Source organism: Tachypleus tridentatus, chromosome 6, assembly GCF_004210375.1.
Source record: "Tachypleus tridentatus isolate NWPU-2018 chromosome 6, ASM421037v1, whole genome shotgun sequence".
Taxonomy (NCBI): domain Eukaryota; kingdom Metazoa; phylum Arthropoda; class Merostomata; order Xiphosura; family Limulidae; genus Tachypleus; species Tachypleus tridentatus.
Window position 1 is genome coordinate 24,597,920 of NC_134830.1, and position 26,302 is coordinate 24,624,221.

The following is a 26,302-nucleotide window of genomic DNA, read 5'->3' on the forward strand; positions in this document are numbered from 1 at the left end:
AAAAATAAAATACTGAGGTTTGAACCCAAGTTACAATAGTGTTAACACAATTTTGAAACGAGTACAAAGATGATAATCTATCAGATGCTTAAAACTATTATTTCAATTTCTTCCTGAAAAGGTTACTGTACACAGTGTCTAGTAAAGTTGAACAGCCAATACCAAATTAATGGTGTATTTGAATGTTTTAAGGAAGGTGTGTTCAAAATCTGGTATGTTGACTGTGTTGTCAACCGAGAGGATATAGAAAGCTCTTTTTTCATATATGATTTGTATCTATTATCATTGTATAATTATATTGCATTGTATGATCTTGACTGACATGATTAGCTTCTACGGATAGATCAGTATTAAACTCTTGTATGCCTCTTGGTACTGATGTTTTTAACTAGATAGTACTTAAAATTATCAGATGATTATGACTAACATTAAATACCAAGAAGCAAATCTAGAAATTACTTTTATTCTTGTACAACTCAGTCTTGTTAGTCAGAAGTCCAAGGTTCAAGTCCCAGTCCTGGAGTCACTTTTTGCTTATGGTTTTTCACATAAGATATTCAGTATACACATTACTACCTCACTGCTTTCCAATTAGAAGTAGGTGATCATACAAGTTACTAGCACTGAATCAATCACATTGAATACTAAATTATCTTGCCTTGTCACTTCATAAAAATAATTATATGATGAGAAACCTTCAAAATCAATTGCTAGTTGATTCAATTTTTATACATTACATCAGCTACTCATTAAATTTATATATTATATTTTGTGCCACTAGAATTAAGGTACGAGTAGATAAACAAAATACAGTTAAGGTTATATAACCATGGAAGTGGCCTTAAAAAACTTTAACAGCAGAAATGTAACCGATGTCTATAATAACTTACGTAGTTTCAAAACCTAGCTCCAACAGTCTATCTGCTTCATCAAGTATAAGAACTTCCTATATAAAAAGAACATTTCAAATATAAGAGAAACAATATAATAAATTTACCTAAAACTCCTTACAAAAAGAGAATAACTTTTCAGAATTGAAACTATATACACATATCTGTATGTTCATAACAACGGAAACTCCACAAAAGACTATTTTTGCTCATTTTAAACTATTTACAATTTACAACGGTTCATCAAATAAAGTATTTGAAACACAGGTTTTGACAACTTAATGTTTATGAAACTGAAGTGCTTATTTCTATTTAACTACAATTGATAACCTTGAGCCAAAAAATAGAACTTGTATGAAATAATTAAAACGTATAAATAATTATCAAACATACTGAGAAAAACATTTAAGTGTTAACTTTAATACAGTTGCAAGAGCACAATAATGCTTTATGTATTAAAACCTCAGTTTCCCATACTTGTCTCCATTCTTCAAACTTTTAAGGCACAATGGTTTCCTGCAGTAAATTCATTTACAAGTTTTGCATACTACATGTAAAATTTAAAAAAAAAGACATTCACTTGTCAACAACAATTTCTTAAATACTTTAATAAAAATTAATGATAAACATTAATTAATGTTCTTCTATATTATAAGATTACCCCAATCCACCAGTATAACATTATAAATTTTAATACTTCACCCATAACTGTTACATGTTTATATAGCAATTCTGTCTCTTTACAGTAAGATTCAAAGCAGATGGTCAAGAAAATATATTATAGCAATTGTGTTGGCCTTTTAGCTGTTCCATAACCAGCAATCTTTTAAAGTGTTATTCTAAATGGCTGATGTAAATTGGTAAAGGTAGCCAAATGTTAAGCCTAAGTTTCTGTTTTTGAAAACAAACAATTTAAGCATTCAAAATAAAAGCTGTTCTAATATGCTTTATATTACTGTCACAATTTCAAGGCATTATCTTATCATTCAAGTACTAAATTGGCCAAGTGCAATATACATGTACTGATCAGACTAAACCAGTGAATAATTAATCAGTAAAAAATAACTGAAAGTAAAATAAAGATCTGAGTGCATTCAAACTGAAACTAATTACAAGATTTTTAAAATTTAATTTTTTCAGTTTTAAAAACAGTTGAAATGAAGTAATTAAATACACAAAAATGAAAGTTTACCTATATTGCATTTTTCTGTTAAAAATTCACTTATTTTAGAATTGTGTGGCTCTGCATATAAATCATGTTTTGAAGGAAGTGATGAATTCTACATATTCTCCACCCCTTAATGTATACAGATGGGCCCTGTACAACAAGCTCACATTCCCTTTAACCTGCTCACTTTATATGCACATAAATCACACTACAATGCCATTGCTTTGTAAATTTTAAACACAGAATAATTGGTCATACTGTTAATATATAGCTTCACTACTTCATAAACTACAATTCTGACATATCATACATGTTGTTTTAGTATTAAAAAAAACTATTTCCTAAATAGATCAGTTTCTTATATACTGGAGTATTTATAAGTTGGTAAAATATGTATTTTATTGATAAAAGCTAAAAACAGGTATTCAATTCTGTTTTATAATTGACTACTCCCTTTAATTTTTTTTTAAATTAAAAATCATAAAAGAAACACCTTCACTATAGTGCTCTGCCTTATTGTTGATAAACAATCTATCATAAGTACCACTTTTATGAACATTATGATTTTATTTTTAAAAAATAAAAACTGGTCTAACAATATTCTCACAGTTTCTTGATGTTAACTTATCAGTCAATACCCTACTGTATTATATGTAGTAAATGTAGAAAAAAAACATCCAAAACAAAAGCAGGTAATGGCATTGCTACAAAAACTGGTGTGGGATGGTTTTTTTTAGCTGTTACTGTTTTTTCAATAAACCCAAAATCTCATAGAAAACAAATTTCTGACTCGAGTATACCTACACACGCTAACACTGGCTTAAAACATGAATCAAATGACCTCTATCATCTATCACGATTATGAGATACTCCTCATTGAACAAATATTTATTAATAGAAAAACTATATTAAAATTTATCATCATTTTAACACCATAATGAAGTGTGAAGGTTTGTAAAATCACACATTTTATTATTATGCATCTCAGAGCTACTAATTGAAGTTTTGGTTTGTCACTGTTTTTTGTAGTGTGTGCCGAGTAGGATGCTGCTGATGTAGAAAACATCTCATGGCAAAATTACATAAGCCCAAATATGATGATAATGATGACACAGAGAGAACAACTGTAAAATCATACTATGCATATAAATTACACCATGTCACTGATGTTCAACACTGCAAATTTCCCTCTTGCAAGAACCTGCAGCAAAAAGATGGTAAGGTACATTTTGTTAAATTTTCCACAGTGTATTAATACTGACCTCTAAAACCCATTTATGCAGGCCAAAGGCATGCATGTGTGTCAAACCTATATCACAAGGATGGATATACATGTGACAGGATATAATTAATCATGCTATAATTTCAGTTTATCTCTTCATCTTGTGAAACTGGTCTGATTTTAAGATGTGATTGGATGCATTTAGCTTATGAGCATTATTTGTTAATTTCAAAAACATGTTTATTATTTTTAGTTGCACTAGAAAATAACACAGAAGCTCTCAAGTTTTTTGTCAGGTCATAATGTTTTCTTTTGCAACCATATCCTTACATCTGTGGATAATGGCACTGTTCCAGATTGGTGTGGGATATAGTTTTGACTCCAATTGCTGTCTTAAAAGCTTATAAAAATTCCATGTTGAAAACTCCTTTCTGCAAACCATTACAAGTTGTGCCTCAACATCATGAAAACACTGAATGCTATTCATTGAAAAGGACTATGGTATACTTATCTAGCCATAACATTTAGTATCTAATTGTTAAGAATTTGCTATAAATCAAATGTATATGGTGCCACAGCTTGCATCTGAAGCAGTGCACAAATGTATTTGCAACTTTTCAGGCACAAAAATTTCATATAAAGACAATATTCATTCTTCTGAATTAATCAGTATTGTAAATTACAGGTTGAAATTAATGAAAATAAACTGTAACATCAAAACGATTATGTCAAAATTTGTTTCAGGCTACTAACAGATTTTAATTAGCAAAACTGCAGTAAAGTAATGATTTATTTATTAGCTTATGCTCAGTTTATATATACTCTAATAAATCAATCATTAATTCCTAGAATATGGTTGAAATTATCTGAATATGAATTTAAGGATTTTGAAGTGATACAAGCACCATGGTATGCAAAGAAAGTAATCATGATAACAATATAATGTGAAGATAACTTTTTATATTTAGAAAACAAAAACTTAGAATTTTTTATACAAATATTTGGGGCTTTTTGCTGAGACATCACCTTTGATTTCAAGCAATGTAAACTGAAGAGCTTATCAAAAAGTATAAATGTAATCAACACAAAAGCATTACAAACAAAATACCAACTTACAAGAGATCTTACATGTGATCCAAGGTTAAAGTCTGAATTCTTGCTTGTGAGGAGATCCATCAACCTACCTGGAGTTCCCACTAAAACATTTCCTCTAAAATAAAATAAATATAAAATCTTATTGTTGATGAGTTTCAGTTCTAGAACTTCCTTTTTGGTTTTAGTCTTTGTGATGAATAATTACTAAAAGGCACATTTTTGTGCTCTATTTAGAGTTACTTCCCTGATATACAATAAACGTGGAAAATCTAAAACCACTTAGAAAGATTTTCAAAAATAATGAATGTTGTTTTTGAAAACTCTCATAACCAACTATAACACAAGAAATTAAATGTACATCAAAAACGTAAAACCAGTTTTGAGTGCTGGGAAAGCCCTTAGTAGCAGTATAGCAACTTGTTCTTTCAATCAGAACTAAAAATACATTATCCACTAAGAGGCCAGTTTTCTTTATATTTATTTTACTGGAATTAAAAACAGAGTTTAAATATGGTTTTATTTTTCTTTTGTTAGGTCTAGTACATGACTGCTGTATTTTTAAAAAATGAAATAGAATCTGAAACATAAGTCACTGCTAAATTAGCAAACAAATTTACACTGAAAGAAATTTAAATGAACTTGTGTTTTCATTACTTTATGATGTCAAAAACATTACAGCAGTTCATCCATAAATGTTTCTTACAAATAATGAAGACATTTTTATAAATTTTATATCACTAGATATACACAATAGTTATTTCCAAAAGAAAACGTAACCAATTATGGGATTGTTTTATTTAAAAAGCTTTATATTAAGAAAATATCAGACCTTCTACGGAATACCTGCAGTAAAAAGTGCACAATTTTTCATAACAGCACTTTATATGCATAGAGAGCCAAAACATGAAATTATATAATAATTTTAGATATTGAATTAAAATAAAGAAAGCAAATAATTTGAAACATATCATACATAAAGGATGTTTTTATTTTCAACAAATGTTCAAAGCAGATACTGTTTGAAAAAGTAATTCTTCATTTTACTAAGTTTTGTTGTTACTTCTAATTTCCTTATAAACATTCTAGTTTATAAAACTAGTGGTGCATGCTTTTCATTCTTTATATTAACAGTTCCCCAATATACATTTTAAGTTTTCTAGGTGTTGCTAGATGCAAGGAAAATGTCTTACAAAAAGATTTGAATATTTATAGAGTTGGTAAAATAAGTGGTATATGGCTTTTAAATATGATAAATGCAAGATAATGCATATGACTTATCACAATTTGAATTTTGAGTACAATTCTTGATGGAAATAAAATGTTAACAGTGTTATGGAGGAAAAGCATCTTGGAGTTCTTGTCGATCAATCTCTTAAACTATCCAAGCAATGTGTTGCTAGAGGTAGTATAAATAGGAATTTAGGTTGTATCTACAAAATTACTAAATAAAAGTCTAAACAGGTTATAATGTCATTGTACAGGTCATTAGTTCAGTCTCAAGCTCTTTACCTCAGAAATGCATTATTGCAGTTTCCATATTGTATTTGCATCACCTCTGAAATCTTCCAAATTGTGGTTTTCTTGTAAAATTTAAATTTTATTCACCCTAAATACTGAAATTGTCATTGTATAATTAAATTAATAGTGGAAAAATATGAAATAGGATCACAAATACCTTTATTTTCTGTAATCACTACAGCTTGTAACAAACAATTACATTATTTAACAGACTAGCTTTCCAGCTTTTTTACATCTAGTTTTCTTTAGTTTTACTGATTTAAAATGCTATTAGAATGTTTCACTATTTGAAACTAATCATATCACAACATGACAGCTTAGTGTAAATCTCACACACAACTTCAAATAAAGTGAATTATGTGAATCAGTCAAATAAATATTTTAACATCTCTTTTTTTCATATTTATTACAAAACCTAAAAACGTTTTTAGTTTTAAATTATTTAAATTCTGAATATAAGTCTTTGACTCACCAATGTGCACATGATTAATAAACATTCTTATTTGTTTTAACACTGAAAAAATATTCTATTATTCTAACTATTCATTTTCTCAGTGAACAATAATTAAATCGCTGAAAAACAACTTCAAAACATTGAAATCATCCTACCTTAACTTCAAATGAATCACTTTAAAGTTCTGATTTCAAGTATGCAAATAATGGATTTTCTGTTTCTAAAAACCTATTACTGGTTTGTCCCTAGTTAAACAAAGGTCCATTTTTTAAAGGATTTCAGGTTATGGGATATTACGTTGAGTTGATTTTTTAAAGTGTTTTCCTAATATCATCAATGTACTGCAGTTACCAAGTTTAAAATAACAAAGCAACATGCTACTTTTATACCATAAACTCTCTACCTGAAAGGATTTACTTCAGAACTGGTAAAATGCTTTAAAATTATCTGCATAATATCTCTTTTCACTGTGAGAATGTGACTATCTAACTTATAAAAATAATTCTAAGTTCTAATCACTTGTCTTTCAACATAATATATTTGGATCAAAATAACATTGCTTATTAATGAAATTCCTTCAGTTAAATAACACAAGCACTTTTCACTTAACGTTTTATTTAACTAATCAATAATCTTCCTTGTATGTACTCTCTGTACTATACTACATTCTCCATGACCATTGAAACAAATTCTGTATATTTAAGTATGTAAAAACAAATAAGATATTTATAATAGAGGGTTTTATTTTCAAATACTGAGTGAATAAATAGATTTATACATAACCATTTTTCACTTTTATTAAGAAATTACATTTTTATCTTTCCAGGCTTTGATATTACTTTTAGTTTTCTTATTAACATTGCAGTTGATAAAACTAGTGACGACTGACTGCTTTTCAATCTTTGTACTAACACTTCCTTGCTACACTTCCACTTAAGCTCACTGTTGTAAACACTATAGTTTACACTATAGTGGGGCTTATTAGCTCTTTTACCCATTGCATTCAACTAATAGATAATGAAATAAAAAAACCTGTAATGCTAATATATGGTTTTCAATACTAGCAGTGAGAAGAGCACAGACAGTCAATAGCTTTGTGTCTAACAACAAATAGTAATATTTTGATTACTAGATCTAGTAATTACTAGATAATTACTGATTATCTAGGATAATCAAAAACACTAATTTTGACTAGTTTATTATTTTAACAAGTTGTGACATTAAATGATTAAGCTGAACATGTCTAAATTAATTTTAAAAATAATGACAACATTTCAGAAAATTGTAGAATTAGAATGTATTTCAAAACAGCTGGTATGGGTATTAACACTTTCATTGATAAGCAGAGAACAATAATCATAAGTTTCATTGATAGGTGAAGGGAAAAAAAAATATGAGCTATACTTCTTGGTTTTCTTGTGTATTTTTATTTATTATTATTATTATAAAACTATAATGTAAAAATTAGAAACATTATTATTATTAACGTTAGATGAAGTAAGAGTAAAAAGAATTTCACACAGTACATGCTTGCAAGAAGCTCGTGCATTGCACAATTTGATGGAATAATGTGTGCTATACATTTTTCAAATGATTTACAACTTGTCTGATGAGATTATTAGTACAACACAGTTCAAAGGGCAGTAAAACATTTAACATTTCTGTAGAAATGGTAACTCCTACAAGATTTAAGATAAACAAATGTAGTTTCCTTTCACAACTTACAGTTTTTCTAAAAAGAAAGGAGGTAATTCAGATTGTTTTTTTGTTAGTTTCTTTCTGGTATTTATGAGATTGGTGGAAATGACCAAATGTATATAGGTTTAAGGTAAAGGAAAGAAAATATCAAATCTAACTGAAAAATAAAGTCTGAAAATGATTGAGATTTTAAAAATTTCATAAATTTTACATGAAAAAATAATTTTTGATCTTAACATGAAAAGCAGTCCACACTGACTCCATATATTCACAGAGAAATTTTAAGTAAAAATACTTCATTAAAATTTCAGATTTTTTCTCTACAAAAGACTTGTGTTAACAAGAAGCTTGAAAAATTGTGAAGATATTCAAACCATATTAAATGCTACAGTACAGAACTCTAACATTTGATTTGGGATTACAAGTCTGGTCAAACTGACAAAATCCATAACAAGAGTTAATTTTTTATCATCAATGCTTATGGATTTTTCTTTGTGATGCACAATTGTTAAAGATCCTATATTTATGTGTTTGCTTACATTAGTGTTAAAGGATTTATTTTTGTATTATACCTTGGTTACTGTTACTCTTCACTGTATCTCTATATTAAAGGGTATGTTTTGTTAATTTTTATTTTGTATTGTTTTTCTTTGCTTTATGATTGTGAGGTCTATGTGACCTGTTTTCAAGGGTGAAAGAACATTAATGCATTTCTTGACCAGAGTCCAATTTTAGAGTTTGATGAGATTAATATTCAAATAAATTATTGGGTTTAAGTATACACCTGAAGTAGGGGAAAAGAGAAACATGTGATATACATGTGTTTATCTTCTTGTAATATTATGCCATTTAGCTTTCCCATAATACATAGTCTAGAAAGCTGTTCAGTTTCATTCTTGATGTCTCTGTTCCTTGAAGTCCCCTGGTATTACAGTAATAAATTTAGACTTGCAACACTAAATTCTAAGATTTGATAGACATAACAGATGATACAATATGGCATTGCTCTAATAAAATAAACAAACAACTGTTCCTTTTACATTCTTGAATGGATAGTACATGTTCTCTCCAGAAATACTGCTGCAATACTGAACGTTATGTAAAGACACTGGTGACAGTCCTTCAGTAGTAGTTCTACTTACCTTTTGAGGTTATAACCTCACCTACACTGGAATGAGAATGACTATTCATGTGAACAGTGCTGGTCATTCCAGATAAGTAACAGAGATGCCAACTATTTCAAATGACCAAGCATAATGACTGTAGACAGAGCCCTTTCACAGTTTTAGTTTTAGATTTGCTAGAAACAAGACAATCTTGTGAACGAGGTCTCTTTTTTCCATCTCACGAACGATCGCATTGGTGTTTCTGTGCCACTTAGAAAACAAGAAATACCCATCTAGGCGAGATCTAATTGGCTGACAAGCACTGATGACGTACCCAATATGGAGAAGCACCACACTCAAACTATTGGTAGACGTCAGAGATACAAATTTTTTTATTATTTCAAGCACAAACATGATTATTGCAAGTAGCCATTTGGACTATGTCTTTTATTTATTATCAAAATTTATTTGTATCTCACTAGAAATTTTCTTTTCACCCTTTCAAGCCCTGGGGGAACAATTTATCACTTTATTGTATAGGTCTATATAATATATAATAATTTGGGAATTGCAACAAATCGTAATATTTGTCTGCATGAGTGTATAGTGCTAATGTATACACCAAAATCATAATGATTACACTCAAATCGTTGGCATCTCTAAAGTAAGACATTTCTTGTAAACTAAGAAATGTTGAATTTAGACAGTAAGAAACAGGATCTTAAAGAAAAAACGTCAGTTGAAATAATCCAGCAAATTAAATAGTCCATTGTCCCATGAAGTAAAAACATGCATTATAGTTGTGTTTAGGGTTTTAATAAAAATTTTGCATTCCATATTTCATTTTATGTACTGCCTCATTATTCCATCTAATATCATCACTCAAATATTTAGCATTACTTCACAATCAGCATCTTCAACGAATCTCTTGCTGCTCAAAGATTAATTCAGTTTTACCTAAATATACAATATTAACATATAATGATGTTTTTCTGGTTAGTGATCATATTTATATACAATATACCTAGCTAATGAAATGTATAGTGAACCTATACACATAACTAGGAGTTGCTGTGGGCAAAATTTGTCATTTTGCTGTTTCAAGCTTCCATTTCAATGTCTTAGAAATGTCAGTTAAATTTTTTGTGTCAATGTTAGGTTACACCTTATATTATAAAAGTCATGTTCAATATATATACAGTGAAATTAAATAATTATAACTAAATGGAGATAAATGAGTAAATGAACAAATCCATTATAAAGAGCAAATCCCAACCTCTGATTAATTATAATACAACCATAAAATTTTCAAGCCATAAACAGAAACACATTAACATGAAATTCTTTTAAAAATATGCTGTACATTAAAAAAACAAAAGGATTCTAGTGTACAAGCTAAAATGTGGGATTATAAAATATATCCTAGGTTTTGGAGGTGACTGCGAAGTAGGACCCACATTGTGGTGGAAATACACCATCTATCAGTCTTAACCTCCAATTTGCTAGTCTCACATGAGAAAATTAGAAATTAGGAGAGCGAGATGTGGGTGCTCAAGCCCACAACATCCCACGTCTATATCAGCCTTCACTGCCTACAGAGAATTGTGGGAAGGTGACTACTCTCCGAAGTTAGAATAAGAAAAAGATGAAAAATAAAAAATGAAAATAAGGTACTACCATTTGGGGGTAAGTAAGATAAAACTTAGCATTCCTATGGTAGAGGTACTAATTAACATGACATCAGTAAAGTGACAGTTTGCTGTGACTGTCATGCTTTTATATGTGGCTTAAAATGTGCATCCACATATAATAGTGCCAAGTTCTTAGATAACCTTATTTTTAACTAAAAATAATTTTAGTAGAATTTCTATGATTTTACTTTCTTTGTATTTATTACAGAATAATTTAATAATTTTATCTAAAATTTCTTTATTTAATCCATTTACTATTAATTTTTGTATCAGTATATGAACATTATTAAGGAAATACTAACTTATTACACATTTAACAATATCTGAATATCTGTAAAGTTATAATGTTTATAATAAATGGGTATGGTACATTACTATGTAAGGAGGATAAACCATAAATTGGAAAACCAAAGTCTTTAATTTTATCAAAAATATTTATATTGATATCCTTTATATCAGTTACTTTAACTTCTAAATCTAAATAATGTGTATCTGTATCAGAAATTGAAGTTTTTTTTCAATTTATAATTGTCTTGAATAAATAGTGTCAATAACACTATATATATTTCAGAATTATTTATGCTGATTAAATCATCAACATATCTGTAAGTTAAGATAAAAATATCTGGATTTGCATGGTTTTCAATAAATATATTTTCATGATAATATAAATATACATTTCCTACACAAGTTGAATAGGTAGTTCCCATTGGAGCTCCTATCACTTGCTTAAAAATCTGTTTAATGAAAAATATAAAATTATTATTAATACAGAAACTTAATATATCTTTTATGTTTTTGTAACCATATTTTCTTTTTACCAGTTCTGTAAAAGGATAACAATATTGTTCTATTAATAAATTTAAAACAAAGATTAAATATTTGCACATTCTTTCACAGTACTGGACAGTTTGTCCTCTTATAATCAGGCATGCCAATGACATTTATGAAAAAGAGAGGAAAAGGTATATAGCCTGGCGCCTGAGGCGCAACAGCGCCGAGTAGCCGAGCCTGACTAGGGGGGTCCGGGGGCATGCTTCCCAAGAAAATTTAAAAAAATGAATGCTATTTGGTGCAATCTGGGACATAATTTCTTTATGTTTTTTGACATTGCAATGTTGGAAAAGTACACAATATATATCATATAAAATAACAAAGGAAATTAAAAGACTAAATCAAACTAATAAAACTATAACTTTCATTTACAGTTTTAGCAGATTGATTTATTCTTTTAATTTGCATTCATTTTTTAGAAGATATATCAAAATATCTAAAAATAACAAATAAAATAAAAAGTAAATAAATGAAATTTAAGATTGTTTATTTGCTATTTATTCAGTTTAATTTTTTTCTAAATCAAAATATATTAGTAATATGAGTTAATAAAGCCAAAATAACTCAGTAAATATTTCAAATACAAATCATTTCATTATTATCCTTTTTGTCATCAATATCATCATCATCAACTACTGGTATGTTGCCAATTAAATGTTTTACAGTCATTGCCAATAACTACTTCTCTGCTGCATATATTCCATACAATTTTCAAATCACATAAAATTACTCTTTTGACTAATCATGACTACCTACAGTTCAAATTGTTCATCTATGCAATCTTGTCATTATACTACTGGTGCCTTAATGTCAGTGAATTTTCCATTCTTTCACAAATTGACAATACAAACTAAAACATCATATGAAGGAAAGCTATGACATTGCTTAAAAATTCAACTACTGATATGGTTCAATATTAAACTACTGATATCAGTGATATGCCTCAGATATTAAATTTTGTACAGTCACTGACATCAACAACTGCTGCTCTGCTGCATGTATTCCATTAAAATTTCAAATTACTTAAAATTACTCTACATGACTACCTACAGTAAAACTTGTTCATCTATACAATCTTGTCAGTAAATTACTGGTACCTCAATATCAGTATATTTTTCATTCTTTCACAATACAAACTGAAACTGCAAATCAAGGAAAGCTTTGACATTGCTTCAAAATAAAATTAATGATATGCTTTAAAATAAACCACTGGCACTGTATGCTGCAGATAATAATAAAATGTTTTTCAGTCACTGATATCAACTTCTGCTCTGCTGCATAAATTACAGTCAAATTTCAAATCACTTAATTTCCTTTAATCAATCTTGGCTACTTTCCTCTTTTTCGAGACAAGGGTTTACAGTGCTCTCTTCCGAGCTTTTTTTCTCTCCTTCTCTGAATGGGCAGCTCTCTGTGCCTCTGCGGCTTTCTGGACTTTTTCTTTAGCCAAGGTGGCTGGGCCAGATTTCACAGAACCATAGGTAATGTGTAAATTATATTTATTGAGTTCACGAGTCCTTTGCTGTATAGTTTGAAATAACAAATTGGGCCAATACCATAATATTATTGAAAAACCCACCTTAATTTAAGTCACTAAATGGTATTTTAAAATATTATTTATACATTATTATTAGAAGAGGCCTAACTATAGTTCTTTAGTTTGCTTGCCTGTGCTGTTCTAATGAACTTAGAACAAACCTACAATCCACAGCAGAAATGCAGTAAATCAAGTAATACGTTAAACCTCTAGACCACAGAGATTTTAAAGTTTACCTTTGGTAGAAAGAATTCTGATGCCATAATATTAAGACATCTAAAATGAATTAACACTACTATAGGGTGAGTTAAAAACTATTCAAAAACTACATAAATATTGTTTCCAGAACAAAATCTAATGGGGAAATCATATACTTATTCTGGTTCATACACTTGATCACAAAATTTATGAAAGATACAGAAATAACACACAAAGTGTACATTAAACTCACCCAGTTTCTTTAAAGCGTTCAATATCAATCACTGGATTGTAACCACCTGTTACAAGTTGATGGGTATACTGAGGTAACCTTTTTAGGAGCCGTGCAAGTACTTCATCAATTTGCAAAGCTAATTCTCGTGTTGGTGAAATGATGATTGCTCCTACCTACAAATTAATGTAAATGCAAATATAACTTCATGAAAGGTACTAAAATATATCACAAAGAACAACTACTTTTTTTTTTATTTTGCAGTTTGTGCACACACATGCAAAATTTCACAAATTAATAAGTACTTTGAACAGCATCATTAATGCAGCAACAGCTTCATTTACCTGTTTCTCTACTGCTAAATAAAATGGTCATTTACAAAAATGAAGAAATACAATAAATAATTCAAAATATGAGAACTTTTATAATAATGAAAGTATCAATTATACCACACCTATCAATCTGAATTAAATATTAGTAAACATAAAATAAATAATGTATGTTACTTGCACAGTATGGTCAAAACTACATATAAAACAATTTTTCTGTGCCAATTTCATGATATTCATCAAAATATTGTAATAAATGTAGAAACATAATGATGCAGTAGTTCAATAATATTTTGAATGCGCGTCCACAAAGAAGATTACATGACCTTTGACTTGTGACTAGAGGAAGACATCTCAATAGGGTTAAGTACAAAAGAATTGTTTAAAACCTTGTATTTTTAACACATTTAACAATTCATACTTGAACATTAAGCTTTCTGTTTATAAATATTATGCAGTCTGCTAAAAGTCCATGTAAATTTTCTCTCTAAAGTTAACGCGATCTGCTGGAACTGAATAAAAGCTTTCTACTTTGTAAAATTCAGGCATTCTCATGGAATTTAATATGAAAAGAACACTTTTAAGTGTAGCCTATATCTGAATTCTGAATATAAGAACATAAAATTTTTTGTCTCTTCAAAATTATTTTATGAAACTTCCTTTAAGTATACTTACGTACACTATAAACATATATGTCAACAGCAGTTCTAAAGTACATTTGCAGAGATGAAAAATGTTGACAAATGTAACCTTTCATCTCATTTGAAAAGTCAGATAGCTATAGTTATAACAAAACTCAAAAACAAGGTTTGGGTTTGGCAGCTAATTCAAATTTTACCACGTGAAGTTCATTGGTAAAGAAAATGACATTTAATATTAGACCAACCAATCATAGTGACTGAACAACTTAAGTTTTTCACTTTCATCTCTTCCTTCACTACACATAAAATTAGTTAACATAATCTAAACATTTAATTTGGCTGTAAAGTGGAATACAGAAAAGAAAGAGACAAAAGACAAAAACTATCTCATCATTTTTTTTTTTAAAAGTTTTTAATAATAAACAAACACAAGTTATTTAAATGAACAAAATATACTACAGCATTGCTTTTTCTTTTTTGCTGCACATTTGATGAAACGTAAAACACTACTTAACCCTTAAACAAGAGGAGCGTTGTAGGTAGCAGCATCAATTGATGATGGCCGCCATTTAAGTAAGGGTTAAACATAATTCAATAGTATATGTGGTATTGTATAATGTTTTATTTCACATTATTTTCACAATATAGATTGCTTGCTTTGTATAAGATTAAACCAAGGCTAAACTGTCAGCTTGTATTATTACACATTTCTGTACTGAAACAGTATTTTCTTTTAAATCAGTTACATTGTCATTACTAGCAATTCACATTTAGTTCTGTGAATAATTGAGATGGAATGTTTGAAAATATTATTCTAAATTTGGATTTAAAAAAACAATGACACCAACAGGATATGCACCAGAACACTACTCTTAAACATTCCAGTATTAAAACTGCAGCTGTATAAAGAAACAGAGGAGTGGAGTGATGAAAGAGAGGTTAGCAAAATGAGTAAAGTATGTACATACCTAACAGCTTGACTGAGGAAAACATATGTTTAGTTAACCTTGCAACTTATTTAACATACTCTAAATGACAGAACAATAAATCCTCTCACTCGATACAAGTTAACTGGTTCTAGCTATTGTTATACATCGACATGATGACAGTTTGATGAACACTCATCCAGAAACAAGGACAGGAGATGCTTTCAGTTACTGTAAGAAGTTTCTAAAGACAACATTTCTGTCACCTGTATGTGTGAATAACAAATAATTACTCTTACTTATACATGCATCTAGATGCAAATAAGATAAAACAATTTCTGAACTATTTTTATAATTTGATTGCTATTAAGCAATAATGTTCAAATTATGAGGTACAAAGAGTTGATAACAAAATCCAAAGAATAAACCAGTTGGTTACATGACTTTAGACAATGTGATGCCATACATAAAGTGGTGTAATACCCAACTGACATGATGATATTGCATCTTGTTCACCACAAAATGGCCCCCTCTGGTGGCCAAACCCATTTGTACATGATTACGTAAATCAACACTGTCTTTAGTTGTCTCAAAATGATGCCTTTCAGTGGTTGGTAAAAGAAGAAAACCTTTTTTTTAGTTTACTTTTAAATCATGTAAAAGAATAATTCTTTGATATGGTTACCTAGCATTTTTTTCACATCACTTCACATGCAAAGGTACTGAAGGTAGGTCACATTCATTCTTAATCATTAATTCTTGCTTGAGATACATTTCTGAAATATATACATAAATATATATGCACACTTTTTTATAATCTTCAAATAAATTTTAACAGTGAATTACTTCAAGAGAGTAATTATCTTTACAACTTTTGTCTTACACTACCACTGTTTACTCTGAGAGCTGACATCATCACTAGAGATACTTTGTCTTTTCAATCTATTAAAAACACATTCTTCTACAGCAATATCTTCATGTTTTGATCTGCTTCCATTATGAGCATCATTCTGATCAAAGATATCCTTTTATTAGAATTATTTAGATTTTGGGTATTGTTCTTATTTGATTGTTTATTTTCTTATCCATAATTTTCATGCCAATCTTTGTTCTGTCTTTTACTATTAGGTTTTGTGTTGTAAAGTAGTTTATACAAACTCTAGAATTGGAATAATTAGAGAACTTTGCAGGGTATAAGATCATTGTCTAAACAGATACACATCACTTTTATACTCCTGGTGAACATAAGCAGTCACAATGAACTATTAGTGTATACTTATGATTCACAACTGACAAGACACAGTGAAAAGTGAATCACGAAAACATTTTAGTAACTCACAACAATAACTAATAATTATTTTACAATAATTCACAATGGACTTGCATGCAAAACATTTATAACTCACACAATACTGAAACAATTTTTTATTTATTCATAAGATACTCAAAAGCTATAGTTCTCAACCTTTGGTCCATGAACCCTAAAAATTCTTGAGGAGGGAAAGAAGTTTTCTGGGTAGGGAAGCTTCCACACACATTTATTATTACAAACCTTTAGGATTCGATCTCCCTTTCCCACAGCTATACATCATCATACAAAACAACTCTGTTACTTTTCTCAAAGTGGCAAAAAAATGCTAATTAGTTAATTGAAATACACATTTATTATATATATTACATAACTTTAAGAACGTGTTGAAACATCCCACCCTAGGACATGATACTTGAATACCTTTTCATCCTTAATTTTAAACATGGGATGCCAATAGCATTTTAAGTCACTTGCCAGACAAACTTTATCAGACTGTTTTCATGAGTACCATTTTTGAAGTTTCACCTTCTGAGCTACCAATATCTTTTTATTTTTTATGAATATATTTAAAATTTGTAAAATATTATATTTTGTTTGAGCACATAAACAACTATACCTAACCTATCCACAAGCATTTTAAAGAGTTTCTATGACAGTAAAGACTCTGTTTCAATCCAACAGTTACCAAAAACAAATCATTTTTTTTCAACTGAATCAAAATATTTTATTAAAAGTTTAATTTTCATATTTATGTAAGTGTTGTAAAACCAGCTTTTGAATATAAGACTTATCAGAGAATGTGGGTCCACAAGTTTATCATTGTTCAAGAAATGATCCATTAGAAGAAAAAATATGAGAATTAATGACCCTAAAAATTTTTATTTACTTAAGAGCTGTCCATGACACTAATCATAGCCATAAGTATTCTATCATGATATAAATGACTGTTTAGTGTAGATATTATTAATTTATTTTGTCAGTGAATATTTTATGATTATTTAGTTTTTGTTCATAACAAGCAAGTTAGAAGTAATTATTTCAAAGTAAATGTTACAACAAGTTTAGTTATGTAACTCAGTAAAATCATACATAGTATTTATTACTCATTGATGTTGAGATTACAGAACATAACATGAAATTCATTGATGTTGAACATATATAGAGAGCAGATGGTTTAGTAATAAACATAGGACTAGTACAAGGTGAGCAGAAAACAAGAAGCAAAGACAAAGCAAACAAGAAACAAAGTCATGTAAAAGAGATATTCAGACACAGAAAGGCCTATTGATTAATACAGGCCCAAAACAGTTCATATATATCAGAGTGAGAATAAATGTATTGAAATACATATGAATAATAACTTATTTTGTCAAAGAGAGTTCTAAAGTAATTGAACCCCTCTGTATACATTTATTGGAAGTAGGCCTAAATATGAAAAAAAAATAAATGATTTTACAAGTATAGGATACAACTACAGTAGCTCATGAAATATAAGTGAGCTATGATTAGATGGTTTGGAGAAAGTAACAGAGAAAAATATTTTAGCTTGTCAATTGAAATTCTAAAGCAATTGAATAGGCCTAAGTGGACTTTAAACAAGAAAAGAATTATACAATGTTTATGACCTGCCTATGATAATCTACACTGTAAAGAATTTGTTGTGCATATATTTAACTAGTTCTGAATATATACATATTTTCAAAACAAATGAAGTGCTGTTTGTTTGTTTTTTCCAAAGTTATTGCAAACAAGTCATCGACACCTACTATAGAACAATCCTTAGACCAACAACAACACACAGTACGTATTTTTGGTGCAGATAGCCTAGTTGCTTTGTGCCATAAAACACCAAACCAACCAACCAGTACATATGTTAATTTACTTTATAAAATATAAAAAAAGCTTCCTGACAATTGGCAAGACAGTCAGGAGTACACAATGGTAAACAGTGATAGAAGAAAACATGAACACCAGCAGAAATAAGTAGACCTATAAATGCACAAATGGAGTAATATCACAAATAATATGTAGATTATAATCAAGCTATGTAACAATGTCAAATTTTCATAAACTGATAAAAATTGGGGAGAGTCTTGGGTTTAAAGACAGCAAATTATGAGTTTAATAAGCAAAAACAAGAACTAGAGAGAGAAAAGAGTGTAGAAAAAGAAGAGAAGAATTATACTAAGGAGCATTATGCTAAGGCATTATACTATGAAGTGCAAAGCACAAATAAGGAGTTGAATTAAAATGTTGATCCCCTTTTCCCATTCTGAAACTCCTTTACAGACCTCTCACCCTGTCCCCAATTATCTGTTTTTATAAACAGACCCTAATTATCTATCACTCACAGATTTAGCTTTGTAATAATTTAAACCTAAATTACCACAACTTGCACTATTCGAATGTTAATTATACAGTTAGAGATACGCACCTGTTATGTAATCCTACATTAGGGACTTTTCTTGCAGAAAAGTGAGTTGATTTTTGATTAGTACATTTCAAATCCATCCTACCCTAATCATCTGCATATGGTGGAAACTAAACATGGTGAGAAAAGCATTACGAACTCTATATATTCCCCTCTGAAGCAAAACTGATGTAAAGAAGAACACAAAGGAGTTCACACAATTTCTGTAATTTGTATTGAAGAATGTAATTTACTCTTAATGTTTCAGTTACTGATTACAACAAATCTCTTGGTTGTGTATAATGATATATCAAAATAACATAACTTGAGTATCTACACTAAATATATGCATAAAGGAGATCACATATTTAAAAACTAACTTTATTACAAACTCCAAATGGACATACCCAAAATCTCTCTTCATACCCTATGTTTGTGGTATGATCAAATCAAATTAGACTTCACAAATACATTTTAATTTAATCTTTTTATTTACTCAAAAATTTATGATTATTGTCTTGAAAATAAACAAACAAAAAGGAGGATATGATTATGATGACAAATTATTTTGATATTTTTATATGTTAAAAGTAATGGGACAAACTGCTACTAACAAATTTTTGAAACATATATATTTATTAATTATTCACAATAAAGGATTGAGTTACATTTAAAACTTTTGTATTTGTGTTATTGTTTTGAAATTAAATTCTTCTGATGGTAATACACAACTTTTAACACCCCACCATTGTTTAACTCTTTGGTTTGCTGGAAAAACTTAATGCAAGCTCAACATGTATGTTTGCAAAGCTCTGTCCATCATTTTATCATTTAGAAATCATGTGTTTGTGGGTATCCACTCAGAGAAACTGACCAAAGAATGCTAGTGACATCAAACTGGACACTTAAGAAAGCCTGGTCCTTACTGTTGAAAAATAAACTGCACCCACTCTACCATTTTTGGTTATTAAAATTGTTAAATTAGGAAAATATTTTGAAAATAAATGTTAACATAAACCACCATTTACTGGTTTATATTTTAACTTGGATAGTAACTTACGATCTTGAGAATTTAACTGACATTTCATACGCCAAGTTCATAAAATAAAGTTTTTTTCTGTGTTTTGTGAAAAAGTGGTTAATATAAAACGGTTGTTAGAAAAAGACAGTTTTCTTCTTCATTTCATTGATAACATTAACTATTTACATTTAGATTCTTCATATACTTTTAAAATTAACAAATGTACTACAACTTTAAAAACAAGTTTCATTATTTTAACATATACAAGTAAACATGCTTTAGAATTAAAGAATATTAAAAATTTTAAATTGTAAGATATTACCTCAGCTTCAACTCAGAATATTTTAAAATCAAGTTTTCATTCAAATAAGTGTTCTGAAAATATAGTTCTCTTACTTCATCAGTAAATTTACATGTTAAAGGTGACCATTGTTATTTAGGTTCTGCAATTCTTTGTTTGAGTTCATAGAACTAACAGCATGTATAAAATACTCCATACCTAAATATACAAAAACCTAAATACCATTTATGTCCCTATCAATATCATTCAGCTGCTATGGGTGTTCTACTACTGAAAACTTAACATGCACAAATAGCAAATTTGTGGACTAAACTTTCAGATACTATAAATTTATCCTTTTGCAATTCACAAGTGATTGTTCAACCAGCTGATACTTCCTCTCCCATATCCCATGAAACAATAGTAAAAATTACAAACATGATGCACAATACAAAAGTAACACTGACCTCATGTTTCTTTAAGTTCTTGGATCTTTGCAGTAATATTTCTAAAACTGGTATGAGAAATGCCAGAGTTTTCCCACTACCTGTTACAGCTTCCACAGCTACATCTTTTTTTGACAGAAATTGGGGTATGCAAGTGGCCTAGAATAGAATGTTAAATTTCTCTTTTAATACATCTTACATCTTAAACACAAAATACAATTAATATTTAACTTCAATTGAAAAAAAAAAACTGCATGCAATAAGCAAATACCAGTACTGACCTCTGTTAATTAAATTTCCACAATGAAACATTATTTAAAAATGCAATAGTTCTTAGATTGACCTTTTTAAAGAGCATCAAAGTTCCAAACCATTGATCTATAATTACATACAATTAATCATTAGAGAAACAGTGATTTTGTATGACTTACATTTCTGGATCACAACAACAAACTAAGTTATTTAACTTTTTTTTTTTTTGAAGTTAAGATAGCTTTAATACTAACCAAAAAAAATTGAAGATATTGAATTAAACACCTTAAATTCTTGAAAACAATAAACATATCTTATTGTATTCAGATGTGAGAAAAAAAGAGAGAAAGTTTATATGCAAAACTATAAATATTTTAAGCTTTTCTCAGTGATCAAGGGTAAAGTTGTTAATAAAGAATTTTAATGGTGATGTTAAGAGACAATTAACAAAGCAATGTACTTATTTATGAATGTTGAAATCTTTTTTACTTTAAATGTACTTTACACTATTGCTAAGATTATGTTGGCCCATGTCACAAGCCATGAATGAAACTTTTACCTTTATGTGTGATAATGTGGGTTGTGCAAGCTTAGAAATAACAGAATTATAATTCCACATTGAAGGTGATGAAAGGAGTCGTGTAAATAATGGAACTACAAAAGTGAACTGCTTTCTAAAATTATACATGAAAAAAATCCATAGAATGTGTCACCAACTGAGGCATCCATGCAATGAATACCCTTTACCTAATAAAGGTGAAAAAGTATGGGGTATTTGTCAAAAAACAAAACCTTCTGTATAATGTTCAAGTGTCATACATATGCACAAAATATAAGATTGCTCAATGAGTCAGTATCTCTCAAGCTGTCAGCTCAGCATGACTGTGGAGCATGGCTAGTGCATTAAGTCAGACTGTATCATAATGAAAAATATTTATGTGAGATACCAATGAAAATTTTCAGGTATTCAAAGTGGAATGCAAGACCCAAAGGACTGGCTTAACCACTGAAAAATGACCTGGTTCAGTGTAGTGAGGTGGGCTATACTGCACTTCTAGGTAACACCACAGCTCCACTTGACACCAAAGCTGTGCATCAACTTGGTCTCATGTTTAAAGGACTACACATATTTAATGAAGAACTCTCCATATTGATTCTATTGGCTTGGGGAAGCAAGGTTTTCACTTAGACAAAAAGAAAACATAAAAGGGAAAACAGTATTCCTGAAAGTAAATTTCTTGTTGTCAGTGTTAGTAATTACAGTGTAGATGTCTGAACGAAACAGAGTAAGACCAGACAGGAGAGTCAGAGAGATGATGGCATGCTAGTTGATCAATCTTGAGAACATTGATAAAGAGGCTGACTTCTCCAGAATATACTCCTAAAGTGAAAAAGATATCCAAAACTACACCCCACCTGAAGAGAAGCACACTGAATGAGAATTTTGTGTGCATGTCTGGCTGTTGTCAAGTGTAAAGCTACACAATGTGTAACAAGTACTACACTCATTTGGAAATCCAAAATTTAAGCATAAAAAACCTTCAGTATTACTGTTAAGCCACTAGTGGTTCCAAACTGTTACAAGTCTACATTACCTGTGGGGAAAGGAATATCCAAAGTTGTGTTTGATCAAGTGAACCACATCAACAGTTTTCAACTTTTGTGTCTTCAATAATTTTCCTGGTACCAAAATTGGTTATGTCCCAATTGCTTGGTAAAAACATGTTACATTCACCTGCAAATGTTGGCCTCTTAAATGTAATTGCACGGTTGCATATTTCTCTTTTTCCTTTCTTTATTTCACATTATTGATACTATTTAAATTGTAAACTTGTCCATGATTTTTTCATCTCCTCCTTTTCAATTTCTTTGTTGTGAGGGTTACAACCTGATGCAAAGCTCTTTCTCCATACTTGTGAATACATGTTCTTCAATGGATTGCTTTAATTTCAATACCATTCAATGAAACTAATAAGGCTGTCCAACTTCTAAAAGAACATGATTTTTGAGAACCCAAAATTTTATTCAGTATTCTGAAAACATTTGAGTATAGCTGAAATACAACTGCAGAAATATAAATTCATAAATAACTGATCCACGATGGTGTCCCTGCTTCGTTTCATCCCATAAAAAACAACAACAAAGACAAAAAATACGGTAGGCATTTCTACTGATTGCAAGAGAATGTTTCTTTCTAACAACTGGTTAGATCTTTCAAGTGCAAAAAAATGAAGGAACTCTGAATAAAATTTGACTGAGACAGAGTGAACCACAAGACAGAAACCAGAAGAGAGATGACACTCCAAACAAGTCACTTGATTCATTTTTGGTTATTCCTTAATCAACAATAACAAGGTTACTACCTCCTGGCACCACAAGATGCATCAATTATTGCCAAAATCTACATATTAAAAACAAATATAAAAGCAATATGTTGTTTAATTGAATAGTTGGAACAGTCAATATTAGTTGTAACTGTAAACCCTACTTTCAATTAGTTACAACTTCATTTGACAAACTCATTAAAATATTGATTAACTGACTGTTGAAAGGCACAGAAACATTATTTAATCAATCAAATTGTAATTTCAATGATTTAATCAATGTACCTGACACTGATCAATGCAATGATTGCTCAAATGTAATCAATTATGTTTATTAACTAAGTTGCTCAGCTCTAAACAAAATCAGAAAATTTCAAATATTTCAGTGCAGTAAAAATTACAAATATTAATGACAGAAGAATACCAACAATAATTGTTTGTTTCAGAACTTTTGTGCAAAGTCACTTAAAATCTGCAAATTAAGGACAGTGGGGATTTATGTCTGTTTTTTGGTTTGTCACTGCCAACCCTTAGATTATCTTATACGAACGAGTTAAAGAATTTAACCATCACTATGGTTATGCATGTATGTACAATATATGCCAAGTTCAAACTTAAAATCACCAATATCAAAGCAATTTAATATTTATTCTCACCTTACTGAGCAACTTAGCTGTATGTTAACAAAAACTAGATAAACATACAGCTATATGTTATTTTTCAACTTAATAAAGCTCTTTATTATACGTAATTTAAAAGTACTTTATATTGCAACAATATAATTATTTAGTCTTTCAATATTGTATGTTGCTTGAATGCAACATACAATATTAAACTAGTGTAATGTAATCACCTTGCAAGATAATTATTGTTAAGTGTTTCTGGATATGATATGCTACAAGTTCTGAAATTATCAATGAAACAATTAAAGTAACATCATGTCTTAAAAACAAAAGATAAATAATTGTCATTGTTGTTTTTTTACTGTACATCAAAACATATCTATTAATACTTTATATTAATGCATCATCAAAGTATGCTACATATATAGATGAGAATTCAAAGTTAATAATTACTACTGAACATAGCTAGATAAATATAATGCTCAAACAATGTTTCTTACAATAATCACAATACACTGTTTCATCATTCAAGTGCCTTTTATGTTAGCAATATTTTCTGCTACTTCATATTTCCCAGGAAAGAAGATCAGTAATTCCCTTAAAGTCAACATTTTCCTTACATGTAAATGTATTTCCAATAGAAACCACTTTACACAGTAAGCTAACTTCCTTGCATGTCTGCTTTCGTTTTACATGCCAATAAGATTTAGACAACTCCCACCTAATCTTGTGATCTAACATGAATTCTGCATGATGATGTAATCATGTAGCAAAGCCCCCTGACAATAGGAGTGCAACAGGTCTCCATGGGCACTAACTCCTTCTATGCATTTGCACTTATAAAACTTCACTTTTTGAGGAAACAAATAAGAAAAATAAGCACCATAAGTAGAAAGGATGGGTGGGAATACATCTTCGGGTAAAGAAAATATTAACTTCAGAAATAATACCCCACCTCTTAACACAGTAAGCTAGAAGACTGCATTGAAGTAACAGAGGAGTCAATGTAAAGAATGATCCAGATAAGATCGATTCAGAAAAATGTCCAAAGGAAACTCAGAGCGTACGACACTCAACCACAAGGGCTCCATAAATATACACCCATGGAAGGCTACATCTCATCTCTTCTAGGTTACTCTCTTTGTCTGGAAAGATAGTACACCACCCCAGTGGGTAGGAACTGGTAAGTGATAAAGGTCTCCCATACCCAACTCATTAAGAAAAAAGGGAAGAATTGCAAAACACTTCATCTCACAACAGGCTTATATGAAACCAGAGGGAAGGTAGTATGAGTATATTCAATTATCCTGGCTCAATATGGATTTTGAAAAATAACTATACCTAGAAAGCACCACTAGCCTCCTGGCAAGATCCTATATCGGATCCTATTATGGGGCTCAAATAGAAACTGTACAAAAAAGTGGATGACAGAAAAATGTCAACCTATAGAAAGAAAAACCACGGAAACAAACTGATCCTAAAGCCAGAAGGTGTAGAGGAGACAAATATGTGGTGAACATTCACATACCTGGCTGAAGGAACTTATCCTAAAGCCAGAAGGTGTAGAGGAGACAAATATGTGGTGAACATTCACATACCTGGCTGAAGGAACTGATCCTAAAGCCAGAAGGAGATGTAAGAGAAGGAGAGAGGCAACAAATCAAATGAGAAGAAATGTGAGTCTAAACACTCCCAACATGACATGCCAACCAAAGAAGGTAAAAGACCCATCAGAAAAGAGAGAGAAAAGGGTTCAGAGAAGAAGCAAGAGGAGCTTGATAGGCACACATAGCAGCCAAACAAGTCATGGAAGTCAACCAAGGTTCAAATGGTAAGTCACAAATGGAAGGTACATGGGAAAATAGAGCAAATCTCCTCAACATTTAAAGATTGAGGAAGGAAAGATATTACAAGGTAAAGCATACAAAAGTGAGGTTGAAAAGAGTGCAATAATAAACCACATGACAGAAATCCAAACAGCAGAACAGTAAATGAAAAGGAGGAATCAAGTCAGGATAAAGAGACATTACAAAAAATAGGAAGTCAAAGGCTCAAACAGAGTATCCATCAAAACATGTACATCCCCCATTAAGGT

The 26,302-nt window shown here is 29.9% G+C and overlaps 1 protein-coding gene across 1 annotated transcript in view; it reads right to left on the minus strand.

Annotated features, from left to right (window-relative positions):
• The window catches only part of LOC143252108 (ATP-dependent RNA helicase DDX55), a 103,450-nt gene that overhangs the window by 61,049 nt on the left and 16,099 nt on the right, over positions 1-26,302 (minus strand). Inside the window, exons 3-6 of the mRNA XM_076503756.1 lie at positions 21,030-21,167; positions 13,665-13,819; positions 4,397-4,490; positions 891-946 (exon numbers count right to left, since the gene is read on the minus strand). Coding sequence (XP_076359871.1) covers positions 891-946; positions 4,397-4,490; positions 13,665-13,819; positions 21,030-21,167 — 443 coding nt within the window. The remainder of the gene's footprint in view (positions 1-890; positions 947-4,396; positions 4,491-13,664; positions 13,820-21,029; positions 21,168-26,302) is intronic.